The sequence below is a fragment of the Moschus berezovskii genome, chromosome 11, assembly GCF_049115385.1.
Source record: "Moschus berezovskii isolate FMDL1 chromosome 11, NW_MosBer_1.0, whole genome shotgun sequence".
Taxonomy (NCBI): Eukaryota; Metazoa; Chordata; class Mammalia; order Artiodactyla; family Moschidae; genus Moschus; species Moschus berezovskii.
Window position 1 is genome coordinate 13574947 of NC_142470.1, and position 15715 is coordinate 13590661.

The window sequence follows — 15715 nt, forward strand, 5'->3', positions numbered from 1 at the left end:
AAGGTCCATCTAGTCAAGGCTATGGTTTTTCCCGTAGTCATGTATGGATGTGAGAGTTGGACTGTGAAGAAAGCTGATCGCTGAAGAATTGATGCTTTTGAACTGTGGTGTTGGAGAAGACTCTTGAGAGTCCCTTGTACTGCAAGGAGATCCAACCAGTCCATTCTCAAGGAGATCAATCCTGGGTGTTCATTGGAAGGACTGATGCTAAAGCTGAAGCTGCACTACTTTGGCCACCTCATGCGACGAGTTGACTCACTAGAAAAGACTCTGATGCTGGGAAAGGTTGGGGGCGGGAGGAGAAGGGGACGACAGAGAATGAGATGGCTGGATGGCATCACCGACTCTGTGGATATGAGTTTGAGTGAACTCCGGGAGTTGGTGATGGACAGGGAGGCCTGGCGTGCTGTGATTCATGGGGTTGCAGAGAGTCGGACATGACTGAGCGACTGAACTGAACTGAACTCTGCATATAAGTTAAATAAGCAGGGTGACAATATACAGCCTTGGTGTACTCTGTATTGCTACATGTATGTATCACTACCTGATATTATACTACACATACTGTTTGTGATAATCTGATTTATCACCCAAGCTACATGAATTACACAAAGGCAAGAATGTCTGTTCTATTGTTGTATTCCCAGCAGGGGCACAGATTTCCCAGACCAGGAACTAAGGAGCTTGAAACAAGGGGTCCAGCTCTGATGGTTTCTAAAGGAAAACCCTTCTTCTGTTCCTTCAGGTTCAGCATAAGGCCCTTGTGATGACATGGATTTGGGAAGGGAGGACTACATCAAGGGACCATGAGGGTAACAAACTTTCCCAGCACAGCTACTAATAGTGCCCAAAGAGAGGAAAACAAAGACTTGCTGGGTTCTTGTGATTTGGGCTGTGGAATTGGAACATGATAAATAACAAACTTTCTTGTACATAACTAGACCAAAGTCAATGGAAAGACTCAACCAAACCAGCAGTGTCTCTGAGTTCATACTCCTGGGACTTTCCTCACGGCCAGAGGACCAGAAGCCACTCTTTATTCTCTTCTTCATCATATACCTGGTCACCATAACAGGGAACATACTCATCATACTGGCCATCCATTCTGACCCCCAACTGCACACCCCCATGTATTTCTTCTTGAGTTTCCTGTCTTTCATCGACATTTGCTTCTCAACAACCATTGTCCCCACGATGCTGGTGAACTTCCTGTCGGAGAAGAAGACTATCTCCTATGCTGGATGTCTGACCCAGATGTATTTTACATATGCCTTGGGCAACACTGATAGTTTTCTTTTGGCAGCCATGGCCTATGACCGCTTTGTGGCCATCTGTGACCCTTTCCACTATGTCACCATCATGAGCCGCCGCCGCTGTGTCCTGCTGGTGGCCTTCTCCTGCTCATTGCCTCACTTCCACTCACTCCTACACACACTTCTGCTGAATCAGCTCACCTTCTGTGACTCCAATGTTGTCCACCACTTCCTCTGCGACATCAACCCTCTGCTGAAATTGTCCTGCTCCTCTATATTTGTCAATGATCTCACAATAAAGACAGAAGGACTGGTGTTTTGGGTAACCCCCTTCCTATGCATTGTTTTCTCGTATGTGCAAATCCTTGTAGCAGTTCTCAGGATCCCTTCAGCTGCAGGGAAGCGCAAAGCCTTCTCCACCTGTGGCTCCCACTTTACTGTGGTGATCCTGTTTTATGGAAGCATCTTTTATGTCTATTTACAGCCCTTGTCCAGCTACACTGTTCGGGACAGAGTGGCAACAATTGTCTACACAGTTCTGTCCTCCATGCTCAACCCTTTCATTTACAGTCTGAGAAACAAAGACATGAAGAGGGGCCTGGGGAAGCTGGTGAGCAGGAGGAAATCCTAGCCAGAAGGAGGAAATCCTAGCCTTTGGGGATATGTTCATGGGTTTCTCTGAGGCTCTAGATCTTGTTTCTGCTGGTTCCTGATACACATAATAAACTCTTGTAGGTCAGCAAATATGACTCACATGTGTCATGGATGTTGGATTGCACCCACTTCTTTATACATGCAACTACTAACCCTGGAGACTTTATGATGATTCAGTAATAGGCTCCAGGTCTACCAAAATCTTGGCTTCCAGTTTTCACATATCTGCAACTCTCTTCCTGTCTTCCTCGTCTTCAGGAAACCCATCATTTTCACTGCTCCAAATGCTGTTGAAATCTTTGTTTCCCACAAGATTTCCTAGAACTTAACATACGTTTGTTCAATAACTTTTGATTCCCTTAATATAATTTGGGTTTAAATGTAATCTCTGTAATGAGCTAGCTTTTTGAAAATCATTGCAGTGGTTTAGATAAAGAAACAGCTAAACAGAGACAGTGACAAGACAGAGAATCTTAAAAAACTGAAACTTCCATCAAGCGAGTGTGTCTAGTGCAACAGTTAGAGACTGTGCCTCTTCCTTCTTCCATATTTTTGACAGCAGAATGTTCTGGGCTCTGTAGTGAACAAAAGCCCAACTCTTAGCCCTGCTTAGCTAAGTGACCTAGTAGTTCAGCACTCAACTGCCCTGATAATCCGGTCAGGGTGCAGGAAGCCGAGTTGCCTCTGGCTCTCTACACTGGTCATTTGTTATTTGTCCCTCAAGGCACTGGTCTTGTCCCCTCTATTAGCTTCAGTTTCCCTTAGAGATTCCCCTATTGCCACCGTCATAACCAACCAGATCTGTCTGCTTCCCAGGTAAAGAGTTGTATGTACTTATAATTAATTATTCTAATGAAAGTATGAGATCCAACCAGTCTATCCTAAAGGAGACAAGTCCTGGGTGGGTCAGCTCGCCGTGTAAGGGCAGGTCAGAAATGAACACTGACTACACTGTAGCTCATCAATGGTCGCTTTGTGAGATAGTCCTTAGCTTTAAGGTTTCTCTAGAGATGATCTTGGCTGAAAGAAATTGCTTCACCAAAGAAAATGCTTCCTTCCAGGACAGTCTGCATCCTGTCAGCTAAAGAACCATACTCCTTGGCATCTGAGTTCCAGAGTTCTCAGTAGGGTCAGCTGGGATCTTCAGTGGGACTTCATCACAACCCAACTTCTCCCTCTACCCAACCACAGATATTAATCCCAAGAGCAACCCCAGGGGACTTCCCTGGCGGTCCAGTGGATGACTCTGTGCTTCCACTGCAGGGACGCCAGTTGCGTTGCTAGTCAGGGAACTAGGATTCTGCATGCTATGTGGTGTGGCCAAAAGTAAAGATAAAAAAGCTAATCGAAGAGTTTGCACACCCAGTCGTTCAGTCGTGTCCAACATTTTACGATTCCATGGTCTGTAACCCACCAGCTCCTCCATCCATTAGATTTTTTCAGGCAAGAATACTGGAGTGGGTTGCCATTTCCTTCTCCAAGGGATCTTCCCAACTCAGAAATTGAGCTCACATCTCTTGCATTGGCAATTGGATTCTTTACTACTGTGCTACCTGGAAAGCCCTACCCAAGAGCACTCTCTAATAAACATTCTGCATGCTAATCTCCATCTCAGAGTCTCCTTCCTAGATAACCCATTTCCTATTCATCAAAAACACACACACACAATACTATATGACCTCTGATCACCCACAGTTGAGGAAACTATGGGCTTTCCTGGTGGCGCAGAGAGTAAAGAATCAGATGGTAGAGTGACTAACACTTGACTTAAAGCATGTCCTGGAGATTTCATGTTAAGTTTAAAAGGCTCTGAAAATAGCCTCTGTCTTCAGAACGACTCCTCAGGAGTCCCCTGCCTCCTTGAGGGCAGTTGCACTCATTTTGTTGCCCCCTGGAATTTCTGTACTTAGAGAAGACACAGAGCAAACTCTCTTAAGGGGACAGGCTGTAATAAACACATCATAGCTCCCTCACCAGCAAGGACCCAGAGAAGGCCAGGAGGGCTGAACTCAACCCCCTGAGAAGTTAGCAGACAGGTTTCCCCAACCAAGAGAGTTCTTGCCACAGCAAGTCTGGGCAGTTCTGCCTTCTACAATAGGAAACAGAGAAAAATAGAAATGTGCCAAAAAGAGGCAGGGATGTGAGTCAAGAATGTGAGGCAGTATCAAGAAAATGCTTGACCCCTTTAGAACCGAGAGCAATCTGCGTTGTCCTTCCTCTCAAATCTTCTTGCTTATCACTGGCTCAAATGTCAAAAAGATCATCTTTATGATAGTGGACTTAAAACCAGTTTGGTACAGGAAGAAGAACAGATTGAAAAAAAAACCTGTGAAAGATGAGAATATATCTGGATATTGACAGCGAGCATGAATGGACTGACTACCTGCCTAACTATGCACCTCAATCAGGTACTTATTTCAGCCTCAAAATTCAGTTTTTGAATTTGATCCGGTTCCAAAAAAATCACATGGACACTGTATATAACAGAGTTCACCCTAACATGTAAGACTAACTTTGTATGTTATGACCATCCTATTTGACCACTGGGACAGGGTATGTTGTTATCCCACAGTTCTTGAGGAAGCAGGTCCCCAATAAGTGGATAGGGGGAACTCAGTAGAAAAGAAAAAAATTTCCCCTCACAGACACATCCCAGGCTTTTAAAATAATTTCTTCACCTTCTCACTTTAAAAATTCCTTCCATTTTTTAGAGTACTCGGCATAGATGAGCACAGGAAATCTAATCTTACTTCACCATTTTGAATCTTCATCTCACACTCCCCAGGCATTCCCTTCACGAACATTTTTTGAGGATGTATGTTTTATAAACTGCACTTATACATACTATTTTATTATCTTTTTAGAATACCTAAGATTGCTCAATGAACAAGTAATGAAAGTCAGCACAAACCCCCACCTTCTGCTTCCAAGTTCAGCGCACTTTCTGCTAAACCCACAATCACACACACGTTTAATGTTCCAGCCATCAAAGACCAAATTCTCCCTTATTTTTGCTTATGTATAAATCCTGCCTACTAGAATTTTAAAATTCTAAAATCTGTTCAGCACAGAAATCATAGATTTCCCATTGTAACAGCACAGGTATGTTCTTAACATGGGATGAAAAGCATTTTTAAAAAAATTTGTGTATATGTCAGAATAGAAAATAACTAAACTGGGAAAAAATAGATCTTCAGCGTGATTGTTTCAGATATATACTTGTATATGTAAGGTGAGTATGGAGAAACAGAGAGCGAGCCGGGAAGTTAGGCAAGAAAATGGAAATTGATTAGAGGGCAACGAGAGAGTGACTGGCCCTTGAGGAGAACCAGCGTCCTCCCTTTCTGATGAGGTCTTTCTTATACCCCGCCAATGAAAACGTCTCTGAAAAGATGGTTAAATTTTAGCCTTAGCTGAGTCCTACAGTCGTGTTGCCAGAGGTCTGAAATCTGGTTTTCTCCTCATAGCCTTGAGAAGGGAGCTGCCAGTGGGAAAACAGAATGTCTTTTGGGCAATTTGGTCAGTCTCAAGGATCATTGTGATTTTATTCTTTGTTTGCAAGGTCAACATAATAAGCCATTTTAACAATGAGCCCCCATGTAGGCCCTGTCAGTACAGTTTTACGAAAATATGAAAAAAAAATGGCATAGTGCTTAAATTTTGAGATTAAGAATTAACTTAGCATTTGATTCCTATGTCTGTCAGATACTTGACGTACGGCCTATTACTTTACTTCTATATCTGTTTCCTCACTGGAAAAAAATGAGAAGAAAGATAGTTTATACCTCACAAGGTTGTCATGAAAATTAAAGTACATCCTATACGAAGGAAGTGCTTAATTACAGTTTACTCTCAGATTATTCAAAGCATGGACAAAAGTACCATCTAAAAAGGTGTTGTAAACTCACAACCAAGTTCATTTGACCATTTGAGCATTAGACTGTGAGAGCTAGGGTCATTTAATTATCAGATTCATTAATTTTGAGAACTAGTACAAATATTTGGTTGGGGACCAAGTCACAGGCAATGATGCTAATGGGGAGAATACAGTGGTATCAAATGTTTACTGTGTCCCTGGTACCATTCTAAGTGCTTTCAGTTCAGTTCAGTTCAGTCGCTCAGTCGTGTTCAACTCTTTGTGACCCCATGAATCACAGCATGCCAGCCCTCCCTATCCACCACCAACTCCCGGAGTTCACTCAAACTCATGTCCATCGAGTCGGTGATGCCATCCAGCCATCTCATTCTCTGTCGTCCCTGTCAACTCCCGCCCCCAATCCCTCCCAGCATCAGTCTTTTCCAGTGAGTCAACTCGTTGCGTGAGGTGGCCAAAGTATTAGAGTTTCAGCCTCAGCATCAGTCCTTCCAATGAACACCCAGGATTGATCTCATTTAGAATGGACTGGTTGGATCTCCTTGCAATCCAAGGGACTCTCAAGAGTCTTCTCCAGCACCACAGTTCAAAAGCAGCAATTCTTCGGCGATCAGCTTTCTTCACAGTCCAACTCTCACATCCATACATGACCACGGGAAAAACCATAGCCTTGGCTAGCTTTAAACACAAGCTATTGCGAAAACCTCATAGAAATTTTATAGAGTAACTTCTGTTCTGTGTGCTCAGATGATCAGTCATATCCAACTCTTTGCAACCCCATGGAATGTAGACTCCCAGGCTCCTCTGTTCATGGGATTCTCCTGGCAAGAATAGTTGAGTGGGTTGCCATTTTCTTCTCCAGAGAATCTTCCTGACACAGGCATCAAAACCACGTTTGCTGTGCTTCCTGGATTGGCGGGCAGATTGTTTACCACTAACACCACCTGGAAGATCCACAGGGTAAATATTGGTATGCTTTATTTCAGATGAGAAAACTGATGTTTCAAGATATTTAAATTGTTCCATGAATGGATGGATGGATGAATGATTCCTGGAACTACTATTTAAAAATGCCTATGCAATGAGCTTGTTCTCACTTTCTGGATGAAATATTTAAAACAGTTTGTGAGCATGAGGGTATTTCAATCAATGTTGTTCATGGTAGCAAAGACCTATAGGACATCTAGGGAAACATTAAATCAAGTGTGCTGTGTACCTACAATGCAAAGAGTCTTAATTAACGAACCAGAACAAAGAGTTCTCTCAAAAAAATGTGTATAAAGAGAGAAAAACAGAATGAGGTACATGCCACATTATTATTATTAAAGTAAATGGAATAAAAGCACACACATAAAGCAATAGTGTATGTTTTTCAAGGAGATGCCTGTGTGTGTTCAGTTGCTTCAGTTGTGTCTGACTCTTTGCAACCCCATGTACTGTAGCCCGCCAAGCTCCTCTGTCTGTAGGATTTCCCAGGCAAGAATATGAGAATGGGTTGCCATTTCTTCCACCAGGGGCTCTCTCCAACCAAGGGATCAAATCCAAGTCTCCTGCATCTCCAGCACTGCAGGTAGATTCTTTAACATCTGAGCCACTAGGGAAGCCCTTTCAAGAAAATAGTGTTAGTCACTCAGTTGTGTCCGATCTTTGTGGCCTCATAAACTATAGGCCACCAGGCTCTTCTGTCCATGGAATTCTCCAGGCAAGAATACTTGAGTGGCTTGCCATACAGATCAGTAAATAAGTGGGTGTTGACATTGAGGGACATGCTTGCTTAATAGTTAGGAGCCCAAGATGTGAAACATGATTAATTTTAAGAAGCTAGAGGAAAAATTAAGTAGCAAAGTAAATTTAAAAATAAAGATGTGTATGGACTGGTAGTATAATTAAGAGTCAGACACGAATGAGCGACTGAACTAACAAACTGAAGAAGTATTAGTTTCTAAATAAGTGCCTCTGAAGGTCAAACAAACACAACAGTACAATTTTGTTGGCTTAGGTATATTATGGGAGAAGGCAATGGCAAGCCACTCCAATACTCTTGCCTAGAAAACCCCATGGATGAAGGAGCCTGGTAGGCTGCAGTCCGTGGGGTCGCTAAGGTTCGGACACAACTGAGCGACTTCACTTTTCACTTTCACACATTGGAGAAGGAAATGGCAACCCACTCCAGTGTTCTTGCCTGGAGAATCCCAGGGACAGCGGAGCCTGGTCGGCTACTGTCTATGGGGTCACACAGAGTCGGACACGACTGAAGTGACTTAGCAGCAGCAGCAGGTATATTATTCCTTAGATTTCCCAGTCGATTATTTTATCAAGCCCCTTTTTTAGAAAGGAAATTCAAAGATAAAGTTTAACATGCCAGTACTGAAAGTTTGTTTTGATATATAGAGAAAAATCAAACCACCTTATCTGAAATAAATAAACTCCCCACCTTATTTCTGTCTATCTCTATACCCTTATGTGGCTTTATCTCTCTTTATAAAATGCAGAGCTAGCTGATGATAGATAGACCCATAGACAGATAGATAAATGGGTATACAGACAGATAGATCCTCCATTAGAAAGCCAGACCCACAAACAGGCCTGACTATGCCATGTTCACAACTGTTTCCCCACTCCCAGAATATTTTTTGCAGAAAAGGTCCTCAGTAACCAAGTTTCTAGATTTAAAAGTAAACTAATGAAGGTTCAACTCTGCTCTTCCTCAAAAGTTCTTGCTATCAACACAAGAAGCATGTGATATCTTAGAGTTGAGAAGGAAGGGCAAGTTCAAGGACCGTAAAGGTGACAATTTGCCTATGTGGCAGCTAGTCACAACCCTATAGGTGGAGGCAGGAAGAAGTGAAGTGAAGGTAGGAAGAAGCACAGACTTGTTGGCTTGTTTGTGGTTTTAGTCATGGAGATGTGTGTTACATTCTGGGAATCTTCTCTATTTCACTTGGCTTCATGATCATGGAAAGATTCAACCAAACCAGCAGTGTCTCTGAGTTCATCCTCCTAGGACTCTCCTCACAGCCTGAGGACCAGAAGCCACTCTTCATCCTCTTCCTCATCATATACCTGGTCACTGTAACAAGGAACCTGCTCACCATCCGGGCCATCTGCTCTGACCCCCAACTTCACACCCACATGTATTTTTTCTTGAGTGTCCTGCCTTTCACTGACATTTGCTTCACAACAACCATTGTCCCCAAGATGCTACTTGACTTCCTGTCAGAGAAGAAGACCATCTCATATGCTGGATGTCTGACCCAGATGTATTTTATATATGCCTTTGGTAACACTGACAGCTGACTTCTGGCAGGCATGGCCTTTGACCGCTTTGTGGCCGTCTGTGATCCCTTCCACTTGTCACCATCATGAGTCCCTGCCGCTGTGTCCTGCTAGTGGCTTTCTGCTCATTGCCTTACCTCCACTCGCTCCTACACATAACTTCTGCTGAATCAGCTCAACTTCTGTGACTTCAGTGATGTCCACCACTTTCTCTGTGACATCAACCCTCTGCTGAAACTGTCCTGCTCCTCCATATTTGTCAATGATCTCACAAGAAAGACAGAAGGGCTGGTGTTTTTGGTGACCCCCTTCCTATGCTTTGTTTTCTCTTATGTGTGAATCCTTGTATCAATTCTCAGGATCCCCTCAGCTGCAGGGAAACACAAAGCCTTCTCCACCTGGGGCTCCCACTTTACTGCGGTGATCCTGTTTTATGAAAGCATCTTTTACGTCCATTTACAGCCCTTGTCCAGCTACACTGTTCGGAACTGAGTGGCTACAAATAGTCTACATGGTTCTATCCTCCATGCTCAACCCTTTCATCTACAGTTTGAGAAACAAAGACATGAGAAGGACCTGGGGAGGCTGATGGGCAGAAGGAAATCCTAGCCAGAATCTTTCTGGACATGTTCATAGGTTTTGCTGCTGGTTTCTGATTTACACAGCAAACTCTTATAAGTCAGCAAGTACGACTCACATGTGGCATAGATGTTTGATTGTGTCCACTTCTCTACACATGCAACTATCAACCACGGAGACTTTCTGATGATTCAGTAATAGGATCCACATCTGCCAAACTCTTGACTTCCAGTTTTAATATATCTACATCTCTCTACATCGTAACTATGTATGTTAACTATCAGTATTGTCGTAATCATTCTGTAATAAAAACATCTATCAAATCTCTGTGTTGGACACCTTAAACAGTGTCATGTGTCCAGTATATCTCAATAAAACTGGAATAAAATAATACTTGTCAAGAGGATGAATGAATAGAAAGACAGACACATGAATAGTAAGTGGAGGAGACAAAACCCAAAGCTAAGACTTTCTGTCTCGACATTATTTACTCTTGATATGTAGACAAAAGTTTAAAAATAAATTCACCACAAAGGAAAAGGACCCATGGGTATCGCATGAGGCAGTGGTTTATTTTGAGGGCAGTAGCCAAATGTACCTGCTTTCCTATAACTTTACTATGGATAATGTTCACCAAAATAAACAATATATTCTGTATAAAATTCAAAAGTTAATTTTCTGTTCAATTTTCATGCCAAGAAGCAGTTTTATCCTCATTTAGTAAAGGAAGAACCTGTGGCTTCTAAAGGCTAAGTAACTTCTTAAACGTAACTACTAACAGAAAAGGGCAGTATTCTAATAAATATGTCTTTTCCTCAACACTAAACTTCAAACACTGCTCTGAGACTAAACTCTGAAAACACATGCATTTTTATCCAATGCCCATTTGTTACATATGACAGTATCCTTTGCATGACTCTGCTTTAAACATACGTAAACAACTGCATACCACGTGGAAAAATGTCTCGTCCATGGGCCAACCCGGATCCTGGAGAGCACAGACACTGAAAGCACGTGGATCACCCCCGCATTCGCTGAGAGCTTCAACCCTCCTCTATACTAACCCGTGACCTGCAGGATCCAGAACGCACCCAGGTCCGCATCTGACTCTCCTCAAATAGAAGTATTCACTCCAGTGAGTATTTGTCCATCCTCGATAAAGCATATCACATGGGGAAACCGAAACAGACCCACTGAGGTTCAGAAGCTCTGAGATTAGTCCCAACATCTAAACAGAAAATCTCAAGGGTCCCCGTCCCCTTGGAGTCAGCAGTGCTGGCTGTGATTTCCATTCTGCTTTCTCTGCCTACAGAGACCCCAGGACAAATTCTCCAGAGAGGTCATCACATCTCAACAACTTCAGCGTAACAAGCACCCCAGAGGCCAGTAGAGCAGACCTCAGACTCATGAGAAGCTGGCTGGGCTTCCTCAATCAGGAGAGTCCTCCCACTTGAGTCAGAGCATCTCTGCCTTCTGAGATCTGGAGCTGGCAGGAGAAATAGAGAACTAGGGACCAGGTGTTAGGAAAAAAGTGGGGGTTGAATTCAGGGAAAGAAAATATGTTATCCCTTTGGAGTAGTATATCAGATCCTCCTCCATCCCTGACTGTTTCCTTGTCAATCATCCAGAAGTTCATGGGAGACACATGCAGAAGCTGAACTTTGGCTGAGAAGCAGACTTGACCTGATTAACAGACGTGGTGCACATCATCTTCTGGAGTGGCTGGGAAGGAAAGAAAAGCGTCTGGACGTGGAGATGAACTTCAGGAGCTGACCACTCACTTGGCTACTCCAACCCAGTCTGGTATCTTACTCTTTTCTCCATAATACTTTCAAATATTTCATGGATTGAGAAGTCATAGGTCCAGGGAGGTAAAACTCCCTTTTGGAATTTGGTTTTAAGTCCATCCAGTTGGACTTCTGGGCCATATATACCGTTTGTTTTTATGGAAACAAAACCCAAGGAGTAGAAAGAAAAGAGAAAAAAAGATATTGGAATCTTCGCCTAATCCACTCACCTTCTGCTTTTAGAATATTCCAGTCAAAAACCTTCCTCCTCTTTTCTAGTCTTCAGCCTGGGTGTTCCTCACTTCTCTGACCTAGAGCAACCAATCCCATTAATTCACCAAATCTCCACTAATTTTTGGATTGCACATTCCCCAGGCAGTCCTTTCACAAATGACTCACTTTTGAATACTGATCTGTGTGTGATGTACTGCTTTATAGACATGGTGTCTCCCTTGTTATTCAGAAAACATCAGGAACCAGCTTGTGAGCAGGTGATGCAGGATGAATCAAACCCCTCACTGTTTGTCGTCAGCCCAGGGCACTGTCCTCTGTACGACCCCAACACCAATACCAACACCAGACACGCCCTAGTCATGCATGGCCAATTTTCTCACCTGATTTGGCCAGTTAATCACGGATATTCAAATTTTCAAATTCCATCATCTCGACAGCACAGAAGATAGGCCACCTCTCTAGCAAATACAAGGATAAATTCTGAATACGGGAGAAGAAAGCGTGTCAGATAAGGAGGATAGAAGGGCAAACTGTGTAGGAAACTGTCGAAACAATTAAAATAGTGCCTGTGTTGATATCAAACCTTGAGGAGGGGTAGCATAATACTGGAGAGCATAAACTTACAGTGAGCCAGCTTGGAATTCAAATTTTGATTGCTCTTCACATCCTTGAAAGTGAAAATGAAAGTAGCTCAGTAGTGTCTGACTCTTTGCAACCCCATGGACTATACAGTCCATGGAATACTCCAGGCCAGAATACTTGAGTGGGTAGACTTTCCTTTCTCCAGGGGATCGTCCCAACCCAGAGATTTAACCCAGGTATCCCACATTGCAGGTGGATTCTTTACCAACTGAGCTATCAGGGAAGCCTTAATGTCCTTAGCAAATACTTCATCTTTGTAAGCCTTAGTCTCTTAAAATGCTTCATAATTCCTTAGGATTTAGTAGGATGCTTAATATAAACTTGATACATAGTACTTACTCACAAATATTGGTCATTATTATTAACTTTAATTACCAATTCATCCAATTATTCAATGCATAAGCAAACATTCCTTCCATTAAAAACTTGCAAAATCCTTAAATTAGCCAGACAACTTGGCAGTGAAGGATGTGATATTTTATGTACATAAATTAATTGATTTTGAGAACATCAAGAAATAGAAGATAAAGGAAGGTGACACGGGGACTGATGAGGATCAACAGCTTCTCCTGCATGCTAACAACATGCTTGTCTCTCTTCTAAGTGTTTTCATGTGCTATTTCACTAAATCTTCGTGAGAATGTGAATATTTGAGTCCAATATTACCCATGAAGTATTTGAAGTTTAAAGATGTTTGATAACTTAGAATATGAGCAGTTAATTGTAAATGAAGCAACATATTAATTTAAGAATGTTAAATAAATTAATATATTAATAAACAAGTTAACATATAATATAAGACTTCAAGGGCTTCCCAGGTTTTGCTAGTGGTAAAGGATCTGCCTGCCAGCCCAGGAGATATAAGAGACATGGATTCGATCCCTGGGAAGTTCTCCCAGAGAAGGAAATGGCACCTCACTCCAGTATTCTAGCCTGGAAAATTCCATGGGCAAAGGAGCCTGGCAGGCTATAGTCCATGGGACCTCAATGAGTTGGACATGATTGAGCGACTGAGCACACACACACACAAAGGCTTTAAAACATAAGACTTTAAAATGCCTTAAAGTTCCAGTGCAATATGTCCATTTAAAATGTATTAAAGAATATACTGCCTCTGAAAATTAGTTTAAACACTTTAATGATATAAATGTATTCATTGTAGGGATTTTTATGGTAACCAAGAATTTATAAATAACCAATGTCTCAAAATGTTTGAAACTTCCGATGTAATGTGTAATTCACAAAGTATGGATGAATATGCTGGCTCTAAAAAATTTCTTTAAAGAATATTTGCTGATGTAAGATCTATCATTATAGAGTATTTTGTAGTAGCAAGAAAGAGAGCAATTTTGATGCCCATTATTAGGCAACTGGGTATGACTGGAAAACACATACTTACATGTTTCTCATAGATATCTTTGAATAAATATGTGAGAGAAGAAACTTTAAAACATGAACTGAACAGTTAACAATGGATGCCCTTCGTACAAAAGTGGTTTAGGACAGGGGATCAATGAAAGGAAGAACGGTTTACGAAAGAGGGGAGACTTGCCCAGACTGATGATAGCATGACGTGAGCTACAGAGGGTGAACCTCTCATTCTGTGTCCAGACAAGGAAAGAAACACTGTTGAACTGGGTTCAACATTCCTCTCGGATATTCCCTGTTGATTATTTTGGCAAATGCTTATTTCTATTGAAGACATGCAAGGATAAAGTTTAATTTTATACCAACTGAATTTGCTTTGATAAAGAATGGGGGTCCTATGATTTCAGTATAAAATACTCCCCACCCCCAATGATCTCTTACACTATTAATATCCTATTTTTTAACAAATGTATCACTATTTGATATTGTATTACATATACTGTTTGTAATAATCTGACCTATCACCCAAGCTACATGAATTACATAAAAGCAAAGATTTCTGCTTTGCTGCTGTATTCCCAGCAATAGGAATGTCCTAGATTTTCCAGACTAGGAACTAAGGAACTTGAATTAGAGGTTTCTAAAGGAAAACTCTTCTTCTGTTCCTCCTGGTTTCAACATAAGACACTTATGATAACATGGATTTGGGAACAGAGGACCACATCAAAGACCACGAGGGTAATAAACTCCCAGCACAGCTGCCAGTAGTGACCAAACAGAGGAAAGAAAGACTTGCTGGGTTCTTGTGATTTGGGCTGTGGAACTGGAGCATGATAAATAACAAACCTTCTTGTATCTAACTAGACCCAAGTGAATGGAAAGACTCAACCAAACCAGCACTGTTTCTGAGTTCATCCTCCTGGGACTCTCCTCCCGGCCTGAGGACCAGAAGCCACTCTTCATCCTCTTCCTCATCATGTACCTGGTCACCGTAACAGGGAACCTACTCATCATCCTGGCCATCCACTCTGACCCCCATCTGCACACCCCCATGTATGTCTTCTTGAGTGTTCTGTCTTTCACTGACATTTGGTATACAAAAACCATTGTCCCCAGGATGCTGGTGAACTTCCTGTTGGAGAAGAAGACCATCTCTTATGCTGGATGTCTGACCCAGATGTATTTCATATATGCCTTGGGCAACGCTGATAATTGTCTTCTGGCAGCCATGGCCTATGACCGCTTTGTGGCCATCTGGCCATCTGGCCTTCCACTATGTCACCATCATGAGCCGCCGCCGCTGTGTCCTGCTGGTGGCCTTCTCCTGCTCATTGCCTCACTTCCACTCACTCCTACACACACTTCTGCTGCATCAGCTCACCTTCTGTGACTCCAATGTTGTCCACCACTTCCTCTGCGACATCAACCCTCTGCTGAAATTGTCCTGCTCCTCTATATTTGTCAATGATCTCACAGTAAAGACAGAAGGGCTGGTGTTTTGGGTAACCCCCTTCCTATGCATTGTTTTCTCTTATGTGCGAATCCCCGTAGCAGTTCTCAAGATGCCCTCAGCTGCAGGGAAACACAAAGCCTTCTCCTTCTGTGGCTCTCATTTTACTGTGGTGATCCTGTTTTATGGAAGCATCTTTTATGTCTATTTACAGCCCTTGTCCAGCTACACTGTTCGGGACCGAGTGGCTACACTTGTCTACACGGTTCTGTCCTCCATGCTCAACCCTTTCATTTACAGTCTGAGAAACAAAGACATGAAGAGGGGCCTGGGGAAGCTGATGGGTAGGAGGAAATCCTAGCCAGAAGGAGGAAATCCTAGCCAGAAGGAGGAAATCCTAGCCTTTTGGGGATATGTTCATGGGTTTCTCTGAGGCTCTAGATGCTGTTTCTGTTGGTTCCTGATACACATAATAAACTCCTGTAGGGCATCAGATTGGAGAAGGCAATGGCAACCCACTCCAGTGTTCTTGCCTGGAAAATCCCAGGGATGGGGGAGCCTAGTGGGCTTCCGTCTATGGGGTCACACAGAGTCGGAC

General features: G+C 42.6%; 1 protein-coding gene and 2 pseudogenes across 1 annotated transcript; all 3 read left to right on the top strand.

The window, feature by feature from the left end:
* The first annotated feature begins 951 nt into the window (after window positions 1-951).
* Window positions 952-1884, top strand: LOC129539269 (olfactory receptor 1L8-like). The gene has a single exon (XM_055399693.2). The coding sequence runs from the start codon at window positions 952-954 to the stop codon at window positions 1882-1884; it is 933 nt and encodes a 310-aa protein (XP_055255668.2).
* A 6846-nt stretch (window positions 1885-8730) lies between these two features.
* Window positions 8731-9666, top strand: LOC129539398 (olfactory receptor 1L8-like; annotated as a pseudogene).
* A 4875-nt stretch (window positions 9667-14541) lies between these two features.
* Window positions 14542-15478, top strand: LOC129539406 (olfactory receptor 1L8-like; annotated as a pseudogene).
* The last annotated feature ends 237 nt before the right edge of the window (window positions 15479-15715 follow it).